The sequence below is a fragment of the Zootoca vivipara genome, chromosome 5 (genome assembly GCF_965207765.1).
Source record: "Zootoca vivipara chromosome 5, rZooViv2.hap1.1, whole genome shotgun sequence".
In the NCBI taxonomy this organism is placed as follows: Eukaryota; Metazoa; Chordata; class Lepidosauria; order Squamata; family Lacertidae; genus Zootoca; species Zootoca vivipara.
This window is the reverse complement of record NC_142588.1, coordinates 30,860,934-30,882,244: the sequence shown is the minus strand read 5'-3', so window position 1 is coordinate 30,882,244 and position 21,311 is coordinate 30,860,934. Positions and strand designations below refer to the sequence as shown.

At 41.0% G+C, this 21,311-nt stretch overlaps 1 protein-coding gene across 4 annotated transcripts in view; it reads right to left on the bottom strand.

The window, feature by feature from the left end:
• The window catches only part of PCDH15 (protocadherin related 15), a 620,078-nt gene that overhangs the window by 78,801 nt on the left and 519,966 nt on the right, over positions 1-21,311 (bottom strand). For all 4 annotated transcript variants that reach the window (XM_035137532.3, XM_035137542.3, XM_035137541.3 and 1 more), the window contains 3 exons: positions 19,103-19,215; positions 8,659-8,768; positions 8,408-8,548 (listed from right to left, as the gene is read on the bottom strand). In XM_035137532.3, the coding sequence (XP_034993423.1) occupies positions 8,408-8,548; positions 8,659-8,768; positions 19,103-19,215 (364 nt within the window). The remainder of the gene's footprint in view (positions 1-8,407; positions 8,549-8,658; positions 8,769-19,102; positions 19,216-21,311) is intronic.

Sequence of the window (21,311 nt, the reverse complement as noted above, 5' to 3'; positions counted from 1 at the left end):
TTCTGGTGGCTCCACCCTCAGAGGAATGCTCAGCAGAAAAAGAATGGGGCACCTGTTCGTTTCCACAGTAGGCTAAAAGCAGACAGTTATTTCTATTACAAAGGCCGCTTTAATTAAACTGTGGTTGAGCAATATAATTGGATGGGCATCAGTAATAATTTATGCAGTTCTGCCCTTAACGATCTGCCAGGATGTTCTTGCATATTGGCAGGTAAAATAAACCCATCTACTGCTTAACTCAATTTCTGCTTTAAAAACCTGGCTTCAGCCACATAGATCACAATAATTTAATGACAAATCTTACCTGTTATTTCAGTTCTTCAGTTGCCTGCCTTTTAAACAATCAATCACTAGTTTAATCTGGTAAATGCAAATACATTTGTCTATAACTAAACTTCGATACACGGACCATTTTGTCATAATAAAGGGAGTGCAAAATAATTACAATGTAGCACAATTTAATAAACAAGAGCTACAACATGTTAATGGGTGATATTGAATGTCTTGCCAGAAGCAGCAAAACACAGGCCACCTTCTCTCCCCCTCCCTACAACCCCTGCATTCCCCCTCCCTAAATCTGCTCTGAAGGGTTTCCCCAAAAATGTGTTGCACAAGCAGAATGGTACTGTTTGAAGTCACCAACTCCTTCTTTTCATTTTTACTTCTGATACTGTTGGAAAACTACATATTACCTTAAAACATGTGGCTGCTGCCAAGCTATGTCTTATTCCTACATCTTCTGATGATATTTAGTTAAAGCAGCAATGGCCAATAACTTGGATAGCTTGAAAAGAAGATTAGACAAATTAATGGAGGTGGCACTGTGCGTTAAGCCACAGTGCCTAGGGCTTGCCGATCAGAAGGTCGGCGGTTTGAATCCCCACGATAGGCTGAGCTTCCATCGTTCGGTTCCTGCTCCTGCCAACCTAGCAGTTCGAAAGCACGTCAAAGTGCAAGTAGATAAAAAGGTACCACTCTGGCGGGAAGGTAAACAGCATTTCCGTGTGCTGCTCTGGTTTGCCAGAAGCGGCTTAGTCATTCTGGCCACATGACCCGGAAGCTGTACCCGGCTAGTAAAGCGAGATGAGTGCCGCAACCCCAGAGTTGTCCATGACTAGACCTAATTGTCAGGGGTCCCTTTACCTTTACCTTTAAGGCTACTAATGGAAACTGTCTATGTCTATGTTCTGCCTCCAGTGCTGGGGACAGTAAGCCTCTGAATAGCAGTTACTGGGAATCACAGGTGGAGAGACTGCTGTTGTGCTAAGGTCCTACTCGTTGTCTTCCCATAGGCATCTGGTTGGCCACTGTGAGAACAGGATGCTGGACTAGATGAGCCATTGACCTGATCGGGCTTTCCTTCTGTTCTTAAATCTGTCGCATGATAAGATATCGTCACACGCCTCCTACAAGTTGCAGACAACTGAAGTTTGGCACAGCAGTCATAACAGAACCAAAATAGCTGGAGAAAAATAAAATAAACTTGACTTAAGGTCTTAGTTAAATTGATAGAGGCTTTCCAGAAAGGTAGCCAGGTCAGTCTGTTGCAGCAAAAGCAAGTTTTTAAGCTCATGGTTAAAAGACTGGCAGGGATCTTGCAGATATACAACTCAAAGGGTGGAGTGGAATTCTACCTCATTATTAGCTGAGCTGTTTTGTCCCTGAAGCATCTGCCCTGAATAAGAGAAGGCTCCCCAGCTCTAAAAGCAAGTGTGGTAGAGAAACTGACTTTAATCTCTGTATTGTGCCCCTTTTAAACTAACCCCAAGGCTTTCTGTGCCTGTGAGCAGATGGAGGACCCAAGGAAGAATACTGCCTTCTACTTTTCGCTCTCCACTTCTCTCACAAGGTCCAGCTGCCCACTGACTCCACAGAGCAGCAGGCAGAAAGATGCTTGTGTGAGTGGGGTATTTTTAATGAATAACAGGTACCAACAAGGAATTATAAACTTGTTTCCACTAATGCTGTATGGTGAACTCCTGCTATTGAGCCCTGCTGTTGCTTCGTGGGGTGATATACTGTATGTAGTTCTCATACACATGAATCAAGTATTCCAGATGTCCTGGAAATAATGCAAACTGCTACACATAATCTTAGGAAGTAGCATAGCTTTTTCATCACATCTCATCATTTAAAGTGGGTTGGGTGGGGAAAGCTAGACTACAACTTGTTAGACTACAACTCCCATCAGCCCTAATTGGCATGCCCAATAGTCAGGGATGATGGGAGCTGTAGTTTAACAACATTGATGGCAGGGCTGCAGGTTCCACATCACATGTTGCTTGTATCAAACAGGGGGGACATGGGTGGCACTGTTGTCTAAACCACCAAGCCTCTTGGGCTTGCCGATTGTAAGATTGGCAGTTTGAATCTGCACAACGGGGTGAGCTCCCATTGCTTTGCCCCATCTCCTGCCAACATAGCAGTTCGAAAGCACACTGGCACGAGTAGATAAACAGGTACTGCTGTGCAGGGAAGGTAAACACCATTTCCATGCACTCTGGCTTCCCTTACGGTGTTCCATTGCACCAGAAGCGGTTTAGTCATGCTGGCCACATGACCCAGAAAGCTGTCTGCCAACAAATGCCGGCTCCCTCAGCCAAGTGGAGATGAGTGCCGCACCCCAGAGTCAAATTCAACTGAACTTGACTGTCCAGGAGTCCTTTATATTTTACCTTTACCTGTAAAGGTAAAGGTAAAGGGACCCCTGACCATTAGGTCCAGTCGTGACTGACTCTGGGGTTGCTCCGCTCATCTCACATTATTGGCCGAGGGAGCCAGCGTACAGCTTCCAGGTCATGTGGCCAGCATGACAAAGTCGCTTCTGGGGAACCAGAGCAGCGCACGGAAACGCCGTTTCCCTTCCCGCTTGCAGTGGTACCTATTTATCTACTTGCACTTTGACTTGCTTTCGAACTGCTATGTTGGCAGGAGCTGGGACTGAACAATGGGAGCTCACCCCGTCGCAGGGATTCAAACCGCCAACCTTCAGATCAGCAAGCCCTAGGCCCAACATCTCTCTCTCTCTCTCTCTCTCTCTCTCTCTCTCTCTCTCTCTCTCTCTCTCTCTCTCTCTCTCTCTGAAACAGAAACTTTAAAACAGCACATATTTCTTAAAAGGCACTAAACAGCAAAGCTGCCTCATTTCAACTTAAAAGTTGTGGTTGGAAAACAATACACCTCCCCCCCCCCCGGCAATATGATTATCCACCTGAGAAATATTTATCACCTCTATTGCTTAGTTCTTGAGCGTGGCAATTGCTCTTTGAGGTGATAAAACAGAAGAGAAGGTGCATTCTCTGTAAACATCCTATAGCTATAAACAACCTCCTAGTCTACCGTTGACAGAACAGCAAAAAGAAGATAGTGATCAAAGGTAACATTTACCGAATATGAAGTTTCCACTAGGTATCATCTGCCAACTGGCAACACCTTTATCTTTGAGGACTTATTTTTCAGCCATCTATTTGTATCCATGACCATTCTCAGAGTGACACTAGAACAGCCTGGAGGCTTCTTCCACTGAATATGCCAAAGATTGCTAAAGTTGGGTGTCATATGTAACAGGAGTGATAATTCAAGAAAAGATAATAAACTGTGACAACTACTGTCAGCAGTTGTACAATAAGCAACCGTCAAGCATTATACCTAAGGGGTCTTGAGAACTGAGTTGAAATATAAACAGTCACCTTATTTTTTGGATACTGTAAGAATTAAATTTGAGAAAATATGCGATAAAACCCCTCAGTTTTGACCCTCTAGAACAGGCACCCCCAAACTGAGGCCCTCCAGATATTTTGGCCTACAACTCCCATGATCCCTAACTAACAGGACCAGTGGTTGGGGAAGATGGGAATTGTAGTCCAAAACATCTGGAGGGCCGAAGTTTGGGGATGCCTGCTCTAGAATATGGGACAACACTGTGATCTACTAGTAGGATACAGCCCACTGATGTGAATGAGATTACATCACTATGTCATAAGGTACTAGATTCTCTGTCAGGCCTCTCCGGAATGAAAACACCTGACTGTGACTGATAATAATAATCCCCACATGCTATGGCTTTAGTAAGGTACCATGCTTACAAAAATATATTTTCTTGTCACACTTTTCTTCTATCCTCTTAGATCTCTGCTGTTCTTTAGCTTTCCAAGCTTCTCCTTCACACATTGCTTTGGTTTCCTGAAATTCTCCATTCCACTTCACTGCAATGTTCTTTCTTTCCCCTCAGGTGAGTGTGTCTTATATTATTTATTATGAGCAAGTGCCAGGTGCATTCTCTTAAAGTGACACACACATGTTGCAGTATCTAGCACTGCGCTTTCAAAGCACAGATCCAACTGGATCCACACTTCCAAAAGGCACCCCTTTTTTGGTATGTTGCATGGGTGGATATCTGCAGTGTGTGTGAGAGAGAGATGTTTCACTCTATCTCCATGCCACACAGCTTCTCTCTTATTAAAAAGAGAAGGAAGCAGTGCTGGGTGGTGAGGAACTAAATGGAGAGATGATGAGTGGTGTCTTTGGCTCTGCCCACAACTCACAGTGGCTTATCACCATTGTTTTAAGGTGGACTTCTAACTTTCCCCCTTCTTTCTGCCTCAAATTCTTTTAATTTGCGGGCTCAACATTTTAAGTGGGGTAAGATGTTTGTGGTCAACTTCTGTGGAAGTGATAGGTTTCAAGAGTCTTCTTCACATTCTTCCTCAGGGGCATGTGTCCAGCAGGAATTCTCAAATGCAATGGAGGGATTCTACAGTCACTGCAGTAACCCTTGCATTTGAGAGCTGCTTGTAGAAACATGCCCCTGAAGATGGATTTCACCCCAAAACATGGCAGGCCTAGATTGAACCATGTTTCAAGCACCTAAAGTTTGTTCTTCTCCTTTGCCTGTCAGTGGTGGCATCTCCGCCTTATGCTGTTGTTGTTTCTCTTCTTTCAATTACCAGCTCTAGATGAATTATAAGCGTGTCAAGATTTGTCTTCTGATCTTGTCTGGAAGATCATTAGCATTTAGGTACATCCATCATATATATAAGAAAGAAGCAGCTATTTATATATGATAAGGAGAACTCTTGCGTCATACACTTTTGACAGCTTCTGTAAGACACATCAAGAATGGAACTTGGCTCATATGTTGATAAACTCTGCAGATCATTCCACACACCATATATGAATTTCTAAAATAGGTGGGGAAATGCAAGAAAATGAAACAGGGCTGGTGGACGGTTCACAAACATCACATCATCTTTAAAGTATTTACATGCTTCATAGTTGTCAATAATACTGCATTCATCTTGACTCTGGTGAATGAAGAAATGAAAGCGATAAAGACCCCATGGACTCAACAAGTGTTTGTTTAAGGGAGCAATACTTTATAATTGATATGTGCTGATTTTTAACATTGAGCCTCTGGGAATAAATAGCCTCAAAAAGCCATGTTCACAATCTGAAACAGTACTGGAAAACAAAAGGTAGCAGAACAATGGAAACGATTTAAAAAAAGAAGAACCATAAAATGCATATAGATGGTGCTGTTATCATTCTACTGATAAAGAGGTATTGGCATTAAAATGGAAAAGGAAAAGAAATATTGAAGCTGAGAGATTTTTCCCTCCTTAAAAGTGCAGAGCTGAGGCTGTTGTGGCAGACAGCCACTGACTGAAAGAAAACTATTATTATTTTACTTTCTAAAACTGGCTGAATAAGGAAAAAATATTTCAAAATAGTGTTTTACTTAATTAAAATATCCTTCTAATAATAGAGATTTTTTTAATGGCCTTCCATTTTCTAAACCATACACTCAGCTCTGTGGGATAAAAGCATCATAAGCTATTTAACCACTGGGCCTTTCAGGGACACCCAAGGAAATAACACAGACTTTCTTTGCTATGGAAGAGCTAGCAGCTGTGTGCAATGAGTGATATTTTCTGTGAATGCTAATTTTAATAAGAGGTGCACTCATTCACATCAGCCTTTGGGATCATTTCTGGCATACTGCCTATGAAAATGAGAAACATTACAAGGATATGCCCTGAAGCAAAAACATAAAATGGAATCAATAACATTCAAGTTGTCTTCATCACAAAATTTATTTTAATTGCCCTGCAATCCATTATTATTTGGAAGGCTGATTAGCCAAGTGTTTTGATGTTCTCAGAAGACATGTTTCTGTGACTCCCAATATTTTGGTTCATGGTTATGATGGCTCAGAGACAAATGGGAAGGGTGGGTTAATTCAAACAATTGCTTATGAGACATGCTGTGCCCCTTAGAGTTTTCCCCATCATTCTTATCCAACTAGCAGCATATCTTATGATGGAAACATCATTGCTCTGAAACGGAGCAATCTTTTTTGCCACTTTCCAGGGACCTAAGAAACTGCCTCAGCATTATCTACTGGCAGCAACTGTCCAGAGCTTCAGCCAAAGGTCTTCTTAGCTCTTCTTAAAGATGTCAGGGATTGAACCTGGGACCTTTTGCATGGGAAAGGTATCCTCTCCTATTGAACTGTGGCCCCTTCAGTTAATTGCATGATATACTTTCAATGGAGCAATAGTAGCTACCCCATTCTGCCATAGTAAATGTATAATTCCAAGATTTGATTACAGTTCACTTCTGTAGTTTGGAAGGCAGATGTGGCATTACAAAACATTTCATATCACAACTTAGACTTGTATATAAAATACACCAAAAGAAGAAGAAAAACCACACAGAAAACCATGACTGCAGAGAGGTAAATGTCTTCAGAAAAGCAGAAATGGGCATTTCCCCCCTCTGTCTAAAGGGATGGCTAACCTGTGACCCTTCAGATGCTGCTGGACTAAAACACCCATCATCTCTAACCAGTGGTGATGCTGATTGTAGCCGACTGGAGTTTAGAGTCCAGCAATATATTGAGGGCTACGCATTCCACCCCACTGCTGTAGAAGAACAGAGTAAGCCCATCCAACCAAATTAAAACTTGAAGATGAGCTCCTTGTTCTATTACTTAAATCCATTAAGTTTAATTAATTGGGATGAAGCAAGTAGATATTCATAAATTAAATGGCCATAAATTTTAATCAATTTAAGATACCAATTAATGTATTGTTCTTATTTAGCTTCATGAACATTTAATTATGCTTATTGAAAAGTTTAAAAGACTTCCATTCTTTGCTGACTGCATACCAGGAGACACTCTTTCATAAAGTATTCATGGAGAACTTATTGCTATATTATTTGACCAAATCTTCCAGTTCTAATTATGATTCACACTTTTCATTTAAATACTTGTTTCTTGTACTAAGAAACTTTGAGAAAAGTTGCTAACTCAAGATTGCTTCTGGTTTCAGAAGCTGAGTGTAAATTGGTACTGGAGAATGTATGAAACTCTTATATGTTTCCTTTAAAATTAAAGCTAGGAAACAGAATATTGTGTGTGTGTGTGTGTGTGTGTGTGTGTGTGCGTGTGCGCGCGCACACACACACACACACACACACACACACACACACACACACACTGGTCATTTATACTGTGCAGGATTTTCTCCAGAAAAAAACACAATATTACATTTTTTTTTTTTAAAGTAAGCACAACCCATCCCTTATGTGCAGTGGAGGCTGGTCCATTAGTATGGATGGGACACTGTCCCACCAACTACAGCTCTTGGCCACACCTCATCCACCTTCTTAATTACAACCAGACAAGAGGATGAAGCTGTCAGCCCCTTCAGTCTCAGCATTAGCCTTGTAGAACTCAGGAGGGAGGAGGACGAGGGCAAAGGGGCTCTGGCTCCACCTACTGTTGGTCTCCCTGCCTTCCAACCTACCAACCACAATGGGTACCAGCCACCACTGCTTTTGTATACAGCTGCATATACAGTAGCATATTGGCCATATGCTACTACAACTCCATGGAAGAGAGGCATTCTGTGTCACCCTGATGGTGGTAGTAGTGATGGTCTTGGCAAACTGTGTTGAACCTTCAGAATGACTGACATGTGGAGGAGGCTGGGAAGGGATGAAATGTTTGGCAGTGCAGAAGCCACCCTACATCCTACAACCAGCAAGCTATCCAGAGAGCTGTTGGCGATGCACCAGGACAGCAGTATTCAGTCATTACATTTTAAAACAACACACAACTTATTGTTAGCACACAGCAAGAGCCAAATAAGCAAGACACTGTATTCTTATAGTAGAATTAAGTTGCAGTGGCTTGAGGCTGTCAGATATATATCTGAAACTGCTAGGCAAATTTAGCACATGAAGGAATTAACTAACAATGTAATAAAGTGGCAGAATAATTCTTAAGGTAATGTGTGCAACATTGGTGGGGGGTAGGCGGTGAGGGGGAAAGCAAGATGACCTTTTTGCTCAAATATCCAAATGCACAAAGAAATAATAAAAAAAGGTGAAAGTAACTTGCTTTTGGATGGCACAGGTAAATTGGAGCGGACCACTTGTAGCGAGTCTGCTTGCACGCGAAGTAAATAGCTTTTCACAGTTTCATAATCCAGTGGGTTTTTGACGTAGATGACACCTGTTCTGTTATTAATAGCAAACACATCTGGAATGCAACAAAGAAAAAAGAATTAGTGACATTCCCCCCTCCTCTCTCCCTTAAAAGTACATTTTATTCATGTATCGTATTAGACCACCTGGGACAGTATTACTTACCGTCTTCATTTCCTGAAACAATGGAATAGATAATCGTCTGATTCAAAGCAGCAGCAGTTACAACAACAACGTGAGTTCCTTTGGGTGCACCTTCACTCACAGGAGGGGGCCTGCAAAATTGGGCAAAACAGATTGCTCTTTCTTATTGTCATGTCCTCAGTGCTCTACTGAAATAATATATACAAAATTTTTCTCCTTGTCTGGGGGGCAAGAAGAAACTGGAAGCTATGTGTGACTAGGATCATGTAATTCCAGCGGTTGCCTGACATGAAATTAGGAAAAAAATAAGCATACAGAATAAAGCAACAATAATGGCTTGAATCAAACATTAGAACAGTGGCGCGATTGCTACCTAAATTTGCTGCTACAAGTGAATATGTAAACATTTTAATCCCTTTCCCACATGGGTCTGCCTGATAGCTTGTGGAAGGAATTCCAGTATTCTCACAGCCATATAAGATCCCTACGCCCAGCCTTATTGCAGGAAATGTTGGTGGGCAATCTATGCCATTGATTAAATGCTTTAAGCACATCTATGATTACTCCTGTCCTCTGCACAAAATATTTCTGCACAAATGAGGCTGGATAAACTTGCCGAAAGAAGTAAGCTCAAGACTAAGGCTGAGCTAGAAAGAATAATGTAGTTGCTAGTTATTGTCTTTGCTGAACAAAAAGGACCATGCAATGGAGACGCACGCCCTGAGAAGCTTCTCTCTAAACTGTTTCTGCTGTCAAGAAGCAGTCACAAATAAATGTGCCTGGCAATAAAATGCTGTTCCCTGCACCTTTGAACATGAAGCCATTACTCAGTTAGATCAGTTTGAAAGGGGAGGAAAATGCTGAAATCAATTTACCCTTCTCCACCATTTTGCAGGACATCATAGGCCTAAGGGCTATATGAATCTTTTCAAATCAGGTCAAATATGAGCCTTGATCATTCTGTAAATGTCCATGGCAAGCATGGATGGATTGTCCCACTGCTCTTGTTCGATGCATCTTAGGACCGATTTTCATTTTACTTTTTATACTCAGATCGTACATCTGATGACAATATGTATGCATATCCAGAACTTAGGGTGTGTGCATGCAAATATAAAATTAGAAACAATTATGGGAAAGACTGGATTTTTAAAAATAGACACACACCTAATTCTGCATGTATGCGTCTATGCAGGCTATATGCAGGGAAACCCACATCTTCTCTATTTAGTTATCTATTCATACCAAAATACAAAATATAAAGAGAGAATTGGCTCTAAGATAACTCCAGTACTCTAACTCAACTTCAGTATGTTGGGATGAAATTTCACCGTACACTGATATACTTGCACAGGAAGGATAGATAGACAGGAACCTTCCTAGACTGTCTTTCTAGACTTAACCTATTGATCTTCCCGTAGACCAGGCATCCCCAAACTTCGGCCCTCCAGATGTTTTGGACTACAATTCCCATCTTCCCCGGCCACTGGTCCTGTTAGCTAGGGATCATGGAAGTTGTAGGCCAGGGGTCAGCAAACTTTTGCAGCCGGGGGCCGGTCCACTGTCCCTCAGACCTTGCGGGGGGCCGGACTATATTTTGAAAATAAATATGAACAAATTCCTATGCCCCACAAATAACCCAGAGATGCATTTTAAATAAAAGGACACATTCTACTCATGTAAAAACACCAGGCAGGACCCACAAATAACCCAGAGATGCATTGTAAATAAAAGGACACATTCTACTCATGTAAAAACATGCTGATTCCCGGACTGTCCGCGGGCTGGATTTAGAAGGCGATTGGGCCACATCCGGCCCCCGGGCCTTAGTTTGGGGACCCCTGTTGTAGGCCAAAACATCTGGAGGGCCGCAGTTTGGGGATGCCTGCCTTAGACCAATACTCTGAGAGTTGTGGGTCTCATTTTCTTCTTCATCCTTTCCTTGGGAGAGGAGACAACTTTGTATGTGTCTCCTGCTGAGATGAAAGAGCATGCATGGCTCTTCACATCTCTACCTTAGTTAGAACTAGGATCTTTCCTTTCAAGTATGTGCTTCCTGCAATAAACACAGCCCTTTATTTTCTTAAGAGCAGTGTCTCTGTGTGATTATATCCAGGATAAAGTGTGCTCCTCCAACAGGGATCCAGGGATCCATTCTGCTTCCGTAACCATGTTAACACCAACACAGTCACCCTTCCTCTGAATATTGTGCTTCTGCTGGTGTGTTTGCACCTTGCTAGCCTCTACCTTATCCCCCTCTACCTCCTGGTAAGCAGGAGCCAAGCAAAGCAAGCAGAGGTCAAGTGAGTACCCTGCATTGCAACTTTTTTTCATAGGGTATTTGCTCTATCCCCATTGACTGACAGGGTTGCCCTTTTCTATCTTTTGTATCCTTGCTTGCCGTGCACACAAATGTGTGAAAAGAGCTACAGCCTTTGCTAGTAGTACACCTAAAAAAGGTATTTAAAAAGTGAAATTTTCACATTTGAATTCCAGGTTAGAGTGACACACTTTTCATTAAAGAACAGCAGAAATGTTTGGTACTTAATGCTTAGTAAGATATTTGGAAATGCAGAGCCACACAATTATTTTGTGACAGATTTTCTCATTGGGCTGGCGTTGGGTGCAGCCTGAAATCTGATAGCAGACACTATACTGTAGTGAAATTATGGATGACAGGATAAAAATCATGAATTTGTTTGTAATCCAACAGATTGAACTGCTTTTCAATTAAACTTTTCTCATTTATCTGGCTTCTGCATTGGTCTGCATGACACCAAAATTCAAGTAATGATAACAATACATTATTGATGTAATCTCAAATGTAAACAATTTGCTACCTTGTTATTTTAAAGACATGCAGGCTAGATTCCTTCTATGTCCACTTTTCTAAGATGAAGTCTTTAAAAATTCAAAATGGATTTTTGGGTGTGTGTAAAAACCCTTCTTTTGATCCTAACCTGTTTTTAGCACTTTCTTTTTTTAGTAACATCTCTGTAACTCCCGTTCTGACATTGCTGAATTCTATGGATTGAGAAATCAATATCAATTAGGAAGGTGCTTTTGCATTCAATATGGAGAATTTGAAGGAAGTGAATAGAGAAACACCAAAATTCATGTTCTTTGTAACCTTATAGTAATTGTGCCTTATCGATTTAACTTCCTTGACTTAACTAATGCAATCGGGTTCAAAGAACAATACATCACTTCAATGAAAACATACTGTTAGTCCCTTAAGAAACTTTTGTCGAAACATATGGAACTGAATGGGTAAAAAGGATAAAAGGACTCACCAGCTAATATGTGGCTATGTTTGTCCTGAGTATTTTAGCTCAAGTGCTTTTCCTGTTTCTGTAAAGGTCAATTATTAAGCTAGAATCTTGCATTAATTGCACAGAGGCGATCCATTTCTACAAAGGGACAGTGCAGGCAGCCCTGCTCCTAAGGTTGCACAACTCCTCAGCATCACTATGATGGGTCTAGTTCTGCATAGCCTCTCTTCTTCGCCGAGGGGAGGGGTTGTGAGCGGGTCTCGCTTCCCGCCAACCAATCCGGCTGGCTGGGGGGGGGGCGTGGTTTGCCGCTCTTAAGCAAACGTGAGACCGTGGCTCAGCCTGTTTGTTTCCTGCACACATGGATCACCCTCCCTCCCTCTATTCTCATGCATTCAACACCTGACCTTGCTATGGACCTTGGTTGGTCGCCAAGGTCCACTTGGCAGATTGGCACCAGCCACTTGGTTTTTCGCCTACCTCGTAGCAAATCATCACAACTTTGTAAGGTTTGGCGGTTAGGCATTGGAAAATGCATTGTGTTGGAGGGGAGGTTGTGGCCATCACCTACCCCTCCCCTTGAAAGGTACCAGTATTCCATTAAAAGAATCTGGTGGTCATGGTTCCTGTCCGAAGCCCAGGTGGTGGCTAGGGCCATGGCACGACCCTCCAGTGACTCTAGGGGAGAGTTTCCAGTTGATTTCCAACAACAGGTTCCCCCTACAGGTCGTTAACCCTTGTGTGACTTCCTGCAGGGTGGGCAGGAGTCAAGGAAAGTCTGTTCGGATCCAGTGCCTAGGCCAGGCTTCCTCAAACTCGGCCAGATGTTTTGAGACTACAATTCCCATCATCCCCGACCACTGGTCCTATTAGCAAGGGATCATGGGAGTTGTAGGCCAAAAATGTCTGGAGGGTTGAGTTTGAGGAAGCCTGGCCTAGGCCCCAAGCCAATACCACTCACATTCTGTAACCAATAAAGTTGTGGCCATTTTTAGCCCACAAACCTAAAATACAGGTGTCCATGTGTCTTGTTTCATCATAAAGCGGGGGACTGGGCCTCGACTCACAAACATGTCTTGGCCTTCTTAAGAATATATTAGCTTTTAAAAAGAAAGTGGTAGTAGTAATCTGTCTCCTTCAGTCACAGTCCCCTTCCAACCCCCCTAAGTATGAAGAATGTGTACATTATAACACACCGTCATGTCTCATGCCCAACATATGTCAACAGAGGCTCTTATGTGTAACAAAAGATCTTTATCCAGGCATATATAGGCTTGGCAACGGACACAGTTCAGGAGTCACAATTCGGAAATTCAGGCATCAGCCAAGACGCTCAGAACTGGATGGAAACAACGAAGTTATCCCAACAGTTTCCACGCCCTGCCCATCAAGCTCTTAAATAACAGACTTTGTGGGAATGTCAGAAGTGCAAATGTGTACTCCTCTGAGGTGGGTGCTACTTACAGCTGGATGTTGCATTTGGCAATGAATGCATGTGATCTGCTGGTCACAGGTATGGAGACAGGATATGTGTCACTTCAAGCTTTTCCCACTTATCAGATGATTGTAAATTGGGGACACACCAGCACAGAGGAGGAAGAGACTTCTCTCCTGCAGTCTGGGGCTTTGGATATTCCTTTCCTAGTGTGGAAAAGAGCCACACTGCAGTGACTTCCATTCATGAATCCAAGAAGAAAAGTGATCCTAATGTTCGCTCTCTGTTCCATTGAGCACCAGAGAATAAAATCATTCTGTTTTAGAGCTCTGTAAAGTTTAGCTGACATATTTTAATTTATAGCATTTCACCTTTGCATGCCTTTGTGCTTATGTGTGCTGTACCACGTCAGTAAAACATCTGCAATAGGCTGAGCTGCCAACATTCACTGCTTCCAGAAGGCCAATTTAAATTGTTTCTTTTTCTTCTCTGCAATATTATTTGCAAGGTATGTTCAATGGGATTGTGTGTCTTTTCCTATGCCCCCTCCTTACATTTGTCATATTGGTTCATGAAGTTTTGACCTTTTCGGTGATATTTACCTCAAAAAAAAGATGACAAGGGAGTTTAGGTATTATTACAATGAACCACTGACATGGCCTATTATCCTTAAAGATAAATGTCAAACTTCATTCTGATGGACTTAATGTCATCAGGTGCAATGCATCCTTGTGTAGTCCTTGCAAGGATTCAAAATAAAAGCTAGAAGTCAGTTTTTCTGTCAGGAATTCTTCAGAATCAAACTGTACTCTTTAAATAGCTCTTTAGCAATCAATTATTACAGCATAGTTATTTAGCAATCAATTATTACAGCATAGTTGCCAAGATGAATCAGATATGGAAAGGTTATTCTGTATGCCGAAAGACAGTGAAAAGGTGGGATGTTTTGCTAAATAAATGAATAAGGAAAGAAAGAAAGGAAAATGAAGGTGTAAGAATTGTTAAATTCTTATGATAAACTAGCTGGCCTGGCCACGCGTTGCTGTGGGTTTTTGTGTTAAATGGACCTTTTTCTGTTAAATGGACCTGCAGAGTCTCCCTTTAGAGTCCCCTCACCTGCCGTGTCCCAACCCTGACTCCCCTACTGTAAGTTTCAAAAATAAGACTCCCCCACCCACGCATGTTCCTGGAAATGTCCCCACCCCCACTGCTTTGGCTGACTCAGGGTCCTACCCCCCCCATGGCTATGTGTTTTCCCCTCCCTTTGTTGTGCCTCATCCCTGTGACCCCCCCATTGTGAAAGCCCCATATTCTTTTTGTTTTTGCCTGTGGCCTACTGGGCAATGGTGAGGCCTACTTATTTTTCCCTGCTGGGCAATGCTGCGGCCTACCCAGTTTTCCCTGTCCCCCCACCCCCCACTGCTTTGGCTGACTCAGGGTCTCCCCCCCCCCCCATGGCTATGTGTTCCCCCCTCCCTTTGTTGTGCCTCATCCCTGTGCCCCCCCCCGTTGTGAAAGGACCTATTATGTTTGTTTTTGCCTGTGGCCTACTGAATGGTGCGGCCTACTCAGTTTTCCCTGCTTGGCAATGCTGCGGCCAATTGAAAAAGCTGGGCCTTGTCATCTGGCGGCGCAGCTTTGGAGGCGGCAGCGTGCGATCTGCCTTTCTATTGGATGCTGCTGGAGTCTTTAGAGCTTCTGGTGGTGATGTCTAATTTGGACACCATTTTTTGTGTTTAATCATTATTTTAGGTGTGAAAGGTGTGGGGGTTTTTTGGAATTTTTTTAATGCCAGATCCCTCCCTGATGGGCATGGAACGTTGTGGCCAAATTTGTTACATTACGGTTCAGCAGTTACGGAGAAAGTCTGTGACCTCCGCGCGCAATGCCTACATTTTAATATATAGATTTATACTATTTGTTAAAAATGATTTTGCTGGGGGATGTTTGCCATTAAGGATTTGTTCAGCAGCCCCTTCCTTTCTTTTGATAATAGTAAGAGCTGAAAAAAACTTTTTTTAAACTTCTTTGTGAAGGTCAGAAGAAAGTCTTCCTTTACTGTAGCAGTTGATGCAGAATCTTGCTATGATTACATGCCTCATGTCTTCTGTATTAAACTCCCTTAGGGAGGTGTCCTGAGATTCAGTTATTTGACTTTGAAAGAAGGAGGAGAAAAGAAGTATTATTGTACAGAATCCTCTAAGGAAGAATACTTTGATTTGTTGTGCCTTTTCCAGCATTCTAAAGAGAAAGTCCTGCTAGTGAAAATGCTTTGGATTGTGAGAGCAAAAGATGTTCTTGGGATCATTATACTCAAGTGGGGCCCATACAGAAAATGAACAGGAAATAGATGAAATGGCTGGAAAGATATTGGCTTGGTTCGCACAAAGTGCTAAGCCATGGTTTGTTGAACTATGAGTTAACCATGAGTTGTATCACAGATAAATCAAGCAAACCATGGTTTGTTTCTCAAAACTTTGGTTTGTTTCCCAGTTGTGTCTGTGGTGGGGTAGCCAAACAAATGATTATTAAGTAAGGGTGCTGGGTTCAAATGTAATACAATCCACAGTTAAACAAGGATCATGGTTTCTTGGTAATAATCAAGAAAGTATAGTTAAGCTGTTAGGTTAATAGATAACATTAGTGTTTAGTGCAAAACAGATCACTAGCTTTTCTTGAACCATTGTGGTGCTTGTCCAGAGGAAACCTTAACCAGCAAGAGAAAAATACATGAGCTCTCTTGGGATACTGACATCAAGGCTACCTTTATACATAGGCAAGACAAGGGTCTAGTATTAACAAAACCATCTTCTTTAGAAAGCATGGATTGGTCTGGCTGCTACAGAAAAATAGTTCTCAGCCATTACTTTTCATATTTTGGCCACCATGTAAAGTCAAGGCTGACAATGTTTACTGCATTTTTTTTTAGCTGTGGTGTGGACACAGCTTCGTAGTTTATACTACAGATGTACACCGCAGGCAAGATGAATGGTGGAATAATGATTTGCTTTCCATGCTAAGGAAGTCAATCTTGTCCATCCCATTGTGTGCCAAGAAGGTTGACTAGCTTTAAAAATATTGTTTAAATAGGCACATACACGTTTATGTGTATAAACACTCACACTTCACATTACAGAAGGAAATTTAGTAAGATTTCAAACTGTTTACAAAACTACACAGACAGAACTCACAGCAGAACACACACACACACACACACACACACACACACACACACACTTTAAGGATAGTAAAAGCAAAGTGCTTCTCTCCCTTTGAAAGGTTAACATCTGCCTTCACTCAAACTGTCTCCTTAACTGTTATGTACAACTAATTTCTCAGTCACAGTTTTCTCTTATCCTATGTGGCACGTGCCTGGAAATAGGAACAGAGCAGAGAGGTGAACATTCTGGTCAGTCAAGATCATTCTTGTGAATTAGAAATCTGTGCACTGGATCATGCTTATAGAAACAAAGGTCATGTTGCAACAACATCAACTGAACACTGTGACCTTTGGTATTTCACTTTTTCTGCAAGAAATAAATCCCTTAACAGAAAGTTAGTGTTCCTTAACAACAGACCAATTTCTCAAAATGGAGCCTAGGGTTTACTTTGCTGTTTCAATGCATTTGAAAGATGTGACTATTTTCCTTTACTTGATATAAAATGCTTGAACACCTGTTAAATGTGCCCACAGGCAATACTTAATAGCTATTGATTGCACTCCTTTGCTAGCAATTTATTGCCTACAATTGGAGTCCATGGCTATTAACTATGACTTTCTAGTTGTGTAAGAGGACAAGATATGCATTAATTAACAAAAATCCAAGGTACCTTTGATCTCTTTTTTTTAAAAAAAAGGGTAATTAATCACAAGAGGATGCCATTTCTCAACACCCACCCACACACACCCCAGATATTAATTTAACCATTTCTGCTTTAGGTTTAATTTCACATTTGGCCTTTACACATTTTATAATGCTAGAAAGAGTTAGGACTTCTGCGCTCCCTTTTTCCAGAAAGATTCCTTTTTCTTAACTTCAAATTAATTTTGCACACGTACATATTACAGTGACAGCGATGCTAAAAACATGCCATTGTCAAATTCTGAATGAATCCATAAGCAGCAGAGCACATCATTTAATGAACTCATCCTCTTTGTTAAAGCACCCAATTATCCAAATGCTGTACATAGCCTGCTGAGGTGACCATGCCTACCAGTCCCTGTGTAAATTGTGCAACTTATTTGCCTGTGATTCACATAGCTAGAATCACAGGCAAATAAGTGTCCAATGCCATACAAGCCATGCAGGTATATGAAAAATGGATCAATGGAAAAGTAGCTATATCCAGAATTAACAATACAGCACAGTAGGGATCTTTCTTATAATTCCCTGCAACCTAGCATAACTCTGCTCCTCACATGCTTTAGCTTCAATCAACAAACAAATCATTTTATTTCTCTGCTTGCATCCTATTAAGTATCCTATTAAGTATCCACATCCTATTAAGTATCCCAGAATTCTGCCCCTCTTGTTGCATAATTATCCTGGATGTTTTGAGCATAACATACATTGCAAAGTGGTATATAAATGAAGTGGCTATGAAAATAACGCCATTACATTTTTGAATGGTTTCATGGTAAATAAGAGAATAATGCAATCACTTTAGTTCAGCAGCTCTCGTTTTGTGGTAAGAGATCTGAGGTGGACCTGGAGTCTCAACATAAGCAGATGTTGGACCTTTGATGTCATGGAATGTCTGGATAGCTCAGCTGGTTACAGCATGGTGCTAATAACACCAAGTTTGCAGGTTTGATCGCCATATGGGAGAGCTACATATTCCTGCATTGCAGGGGTTTGGACAATATGATCCTCAAGGTCCCTCCCAACTCTACAATCCTATGATTCTATTATCCTTTCTATATGTTAAGGGGAGCCATATTCCTGGTATCTCAAGACAGGTATGTAAATATACATTAAGATATGTTTTATAAAAGGGTACATAATCTAATTATAAGACCTTCATATCTGTGTAACTGCCCATCAGTGAACTGAAGAATGAATGCAACCAATTAAATCAGGCTTCCTCAACCTCGACCCTCCAGATGTTTTTGGCCTACAACTCCCATGATCCCTAGCTAGCAGGACCAGTGGTCAGGCATGATGGGAATTGTAGTCTCAAAACATCTGGAGAGCTGAGGTTGAGGAAGCCTGAATTTAATAAAACCAGCCAGATGAACGAGACTCAGGTAGTTGTCATTAACGTATAACATCTAACTGCACAAGACCCATATGCAGAGCCAACCCAGTGGGCTTAAGTTAGCTAAATTCATTTGTTTCAATGAGTCTGCTGTATGACTTAAGTTGGATACAATCCACAAGCCTGACAAGGAAATCACTGTTTATTTATTGGTGCTAACTTTGCTTCCTGATTACATTATACTTTTCACAGTCTACATAACGACAGAGTTCAAATAATAGTTTCTTTCTCCTCCCCTCACATTTCCCTTAACTAATATTAATGATATTTTAAATGTTTATTCCTTACATTTACATACCACCTTTATCTTCCAAGGATTTCAAGGTGATATGCATGGTTTTCCTCCTCCCCATTTCACTGTCACAGCAACCCTGTGGTTAGGCTATGAGATGGTGCCTGGCCCAAGGTCGCCCAGTGAGCTTCATCATCTCCCAGGTCATAGTCCAACACTCTAACCATTATCCCACACGTAATGGTAGAAATGGAACACATACTATACCTGTATTCATCCTGGGTAAACCTTGGAATTACTGAGGGTTGCAGTACTGAAATTTCTACAGTGGTGGTATTGAACTTCACAGGATCCCCATCATCATAGGCGATGACCACGAGCTATCAAGCACACAAACATAGTGAAGATCAATTTCAGTCTTACACATAGTGATATTACATGCCATTTGGCTTCTGGTAAAAGTAGCCAGCTACAAACTTTGCAGATCTCCAGAAAACTCTTAATTCCTTCATCACGGACTAGCCAACTTTAGGTGTGATGATGATGTGCTCAGCTGACTGCCTCACTGCACAGCACTCTGAATTCCTTTTGCTGTCAGATCTGCAGCACTTGATTTTTTTTAATGAACTTACTTTTGTTTTGGTTACAGGTAGGTAGCCGTGTTGGTCTGGGTCGAAGTAAAATAAAAAAATTCCTTCAGTAGCACCTTAAAGACCAACTAAGTTTTTATTTTGGTATGAGCTTTCGTGTGCATGCACACTTCTTCAGATCTTCACATCTGAAGAAGTGTGCATGCACACGAAAGCTCATACCAAAATAAAAACTTAGTTGGTCTTTAAGGTGCTACTGAAGGAATTTTTTTTATTTTACTTTTGTTTAAAGGCAAAAATAACATTGAAATAAAAAACGAGTAGCAAAAAAAAGAAAAGCCAAACTTTTTTTAAAAGCCTGTTTGGAACCCAAAGTGCAATTCTAACTCTTTAATCCTAAAGCTTAATCCTATAAATATTCCGAACTACAGTGAAAGATTAAAGTATATTATGCAACAAAGAAAAGAAAAAGTGGAAGGAGTTTAATTAGGGGTGTGCTGGAGTCCCCTGGGAAGTTTCACTAGTCTTACTGAAAACATTTTCAATTCCCTAAAAGTTAGTTGGATCTTTCACCTCAGGTGTATGAACCTCAAAACAACTCTAGAAAGCTCAGGGTGAAAAATAAATTTAAAAATATTAGTTCATAAATTTCCAAATGGAGAATCCAGAAATGAACAGCTTTTGCTCCATTCCAGATGTGTGCTTGGTTGCATATTATTCATTCATTCATTCACTGAATTTGTATACTGCCCTTCATCCAAAGATCTCAGAGTGTTTTGCAGCATAAAATACAGAATAAAACCATGGCATATACAATATACATGTATACACTATAGTGGATATAGGCTACCCAATTCATTGTAATGGAGGCAGCAGATCTGCAGTCTTCATTGGCATGGAATGAGAAGCTCTTGTGGGCAAGGAAGCTCTGTGTAAAAAAGCTAATGCAAAATCTGTTGTAGTCTATTACATTTTTGAAACAAAGCATTCAATTTTACATTCAGTACTTCCTGAGCACAATTATTTGAATCACTGCAGACAGAATATACTAGGATAACAAGATAATGTGTGTAAATTATACTGGCATTATTGTATCTCAAAACTTGGTTTCTAGTGTTTTTTACATAGATGCAAATGACAAAGAGATTTAACATTAGTCTGTCTTCTCAAAATGTTATTTTATAACTAACGTGCAGTATAATCCTATGCCTATTACTCCCTAGTAAGCATACAATCCTGCGGATATTTACCACCTAGTAAGCATATTTAGGATTGGAACTTAAATTATTGAATGGTACACGTCTGCAATCTTTGATGGTCCCAGAAAAATTTAATGGATTATTCATGGCAACATTTTCCTGAAGCAGAGGTATCAAGATGCCTAAAACCCATTAAACCCATTCCTTCCACTTATAAAAAGTGAAGCGACTTCACTTTCTGTCATAGTTTCACACACACACACACACACACAAGCAAATGAACTAGAAAACCATGGCAAGCAGATGGTGTTTTTCAAGAAGACAGATGAGTGGGTTAAAGTACACAAACTCATTGAGATACCTTTTGGGGGCTCGCTGGCATGTTTTTCAATTAAGAAAACGTGTGATTAAAAAGGAACTGTTTTAAACCAATATATCAGAGAAGAATAATTAATTATCATAACTTGAACCAGTACTTTTTTCAGGGGAAAAATATATATATGAGAACACTCATCCCCCAAATTACACTGAATTCGATTTTCTGTAAAATGATGCATTATAATCTGAGCTTTTAAAGCTGCAGCGTCAACTGAAATCCTAACAGACAAATACAAACTGAGTTGCAAACATTAATTAACTTAATGGATCTCCTCAACCAGCAACTGTCAGTACAAAGCTCCAAAAACA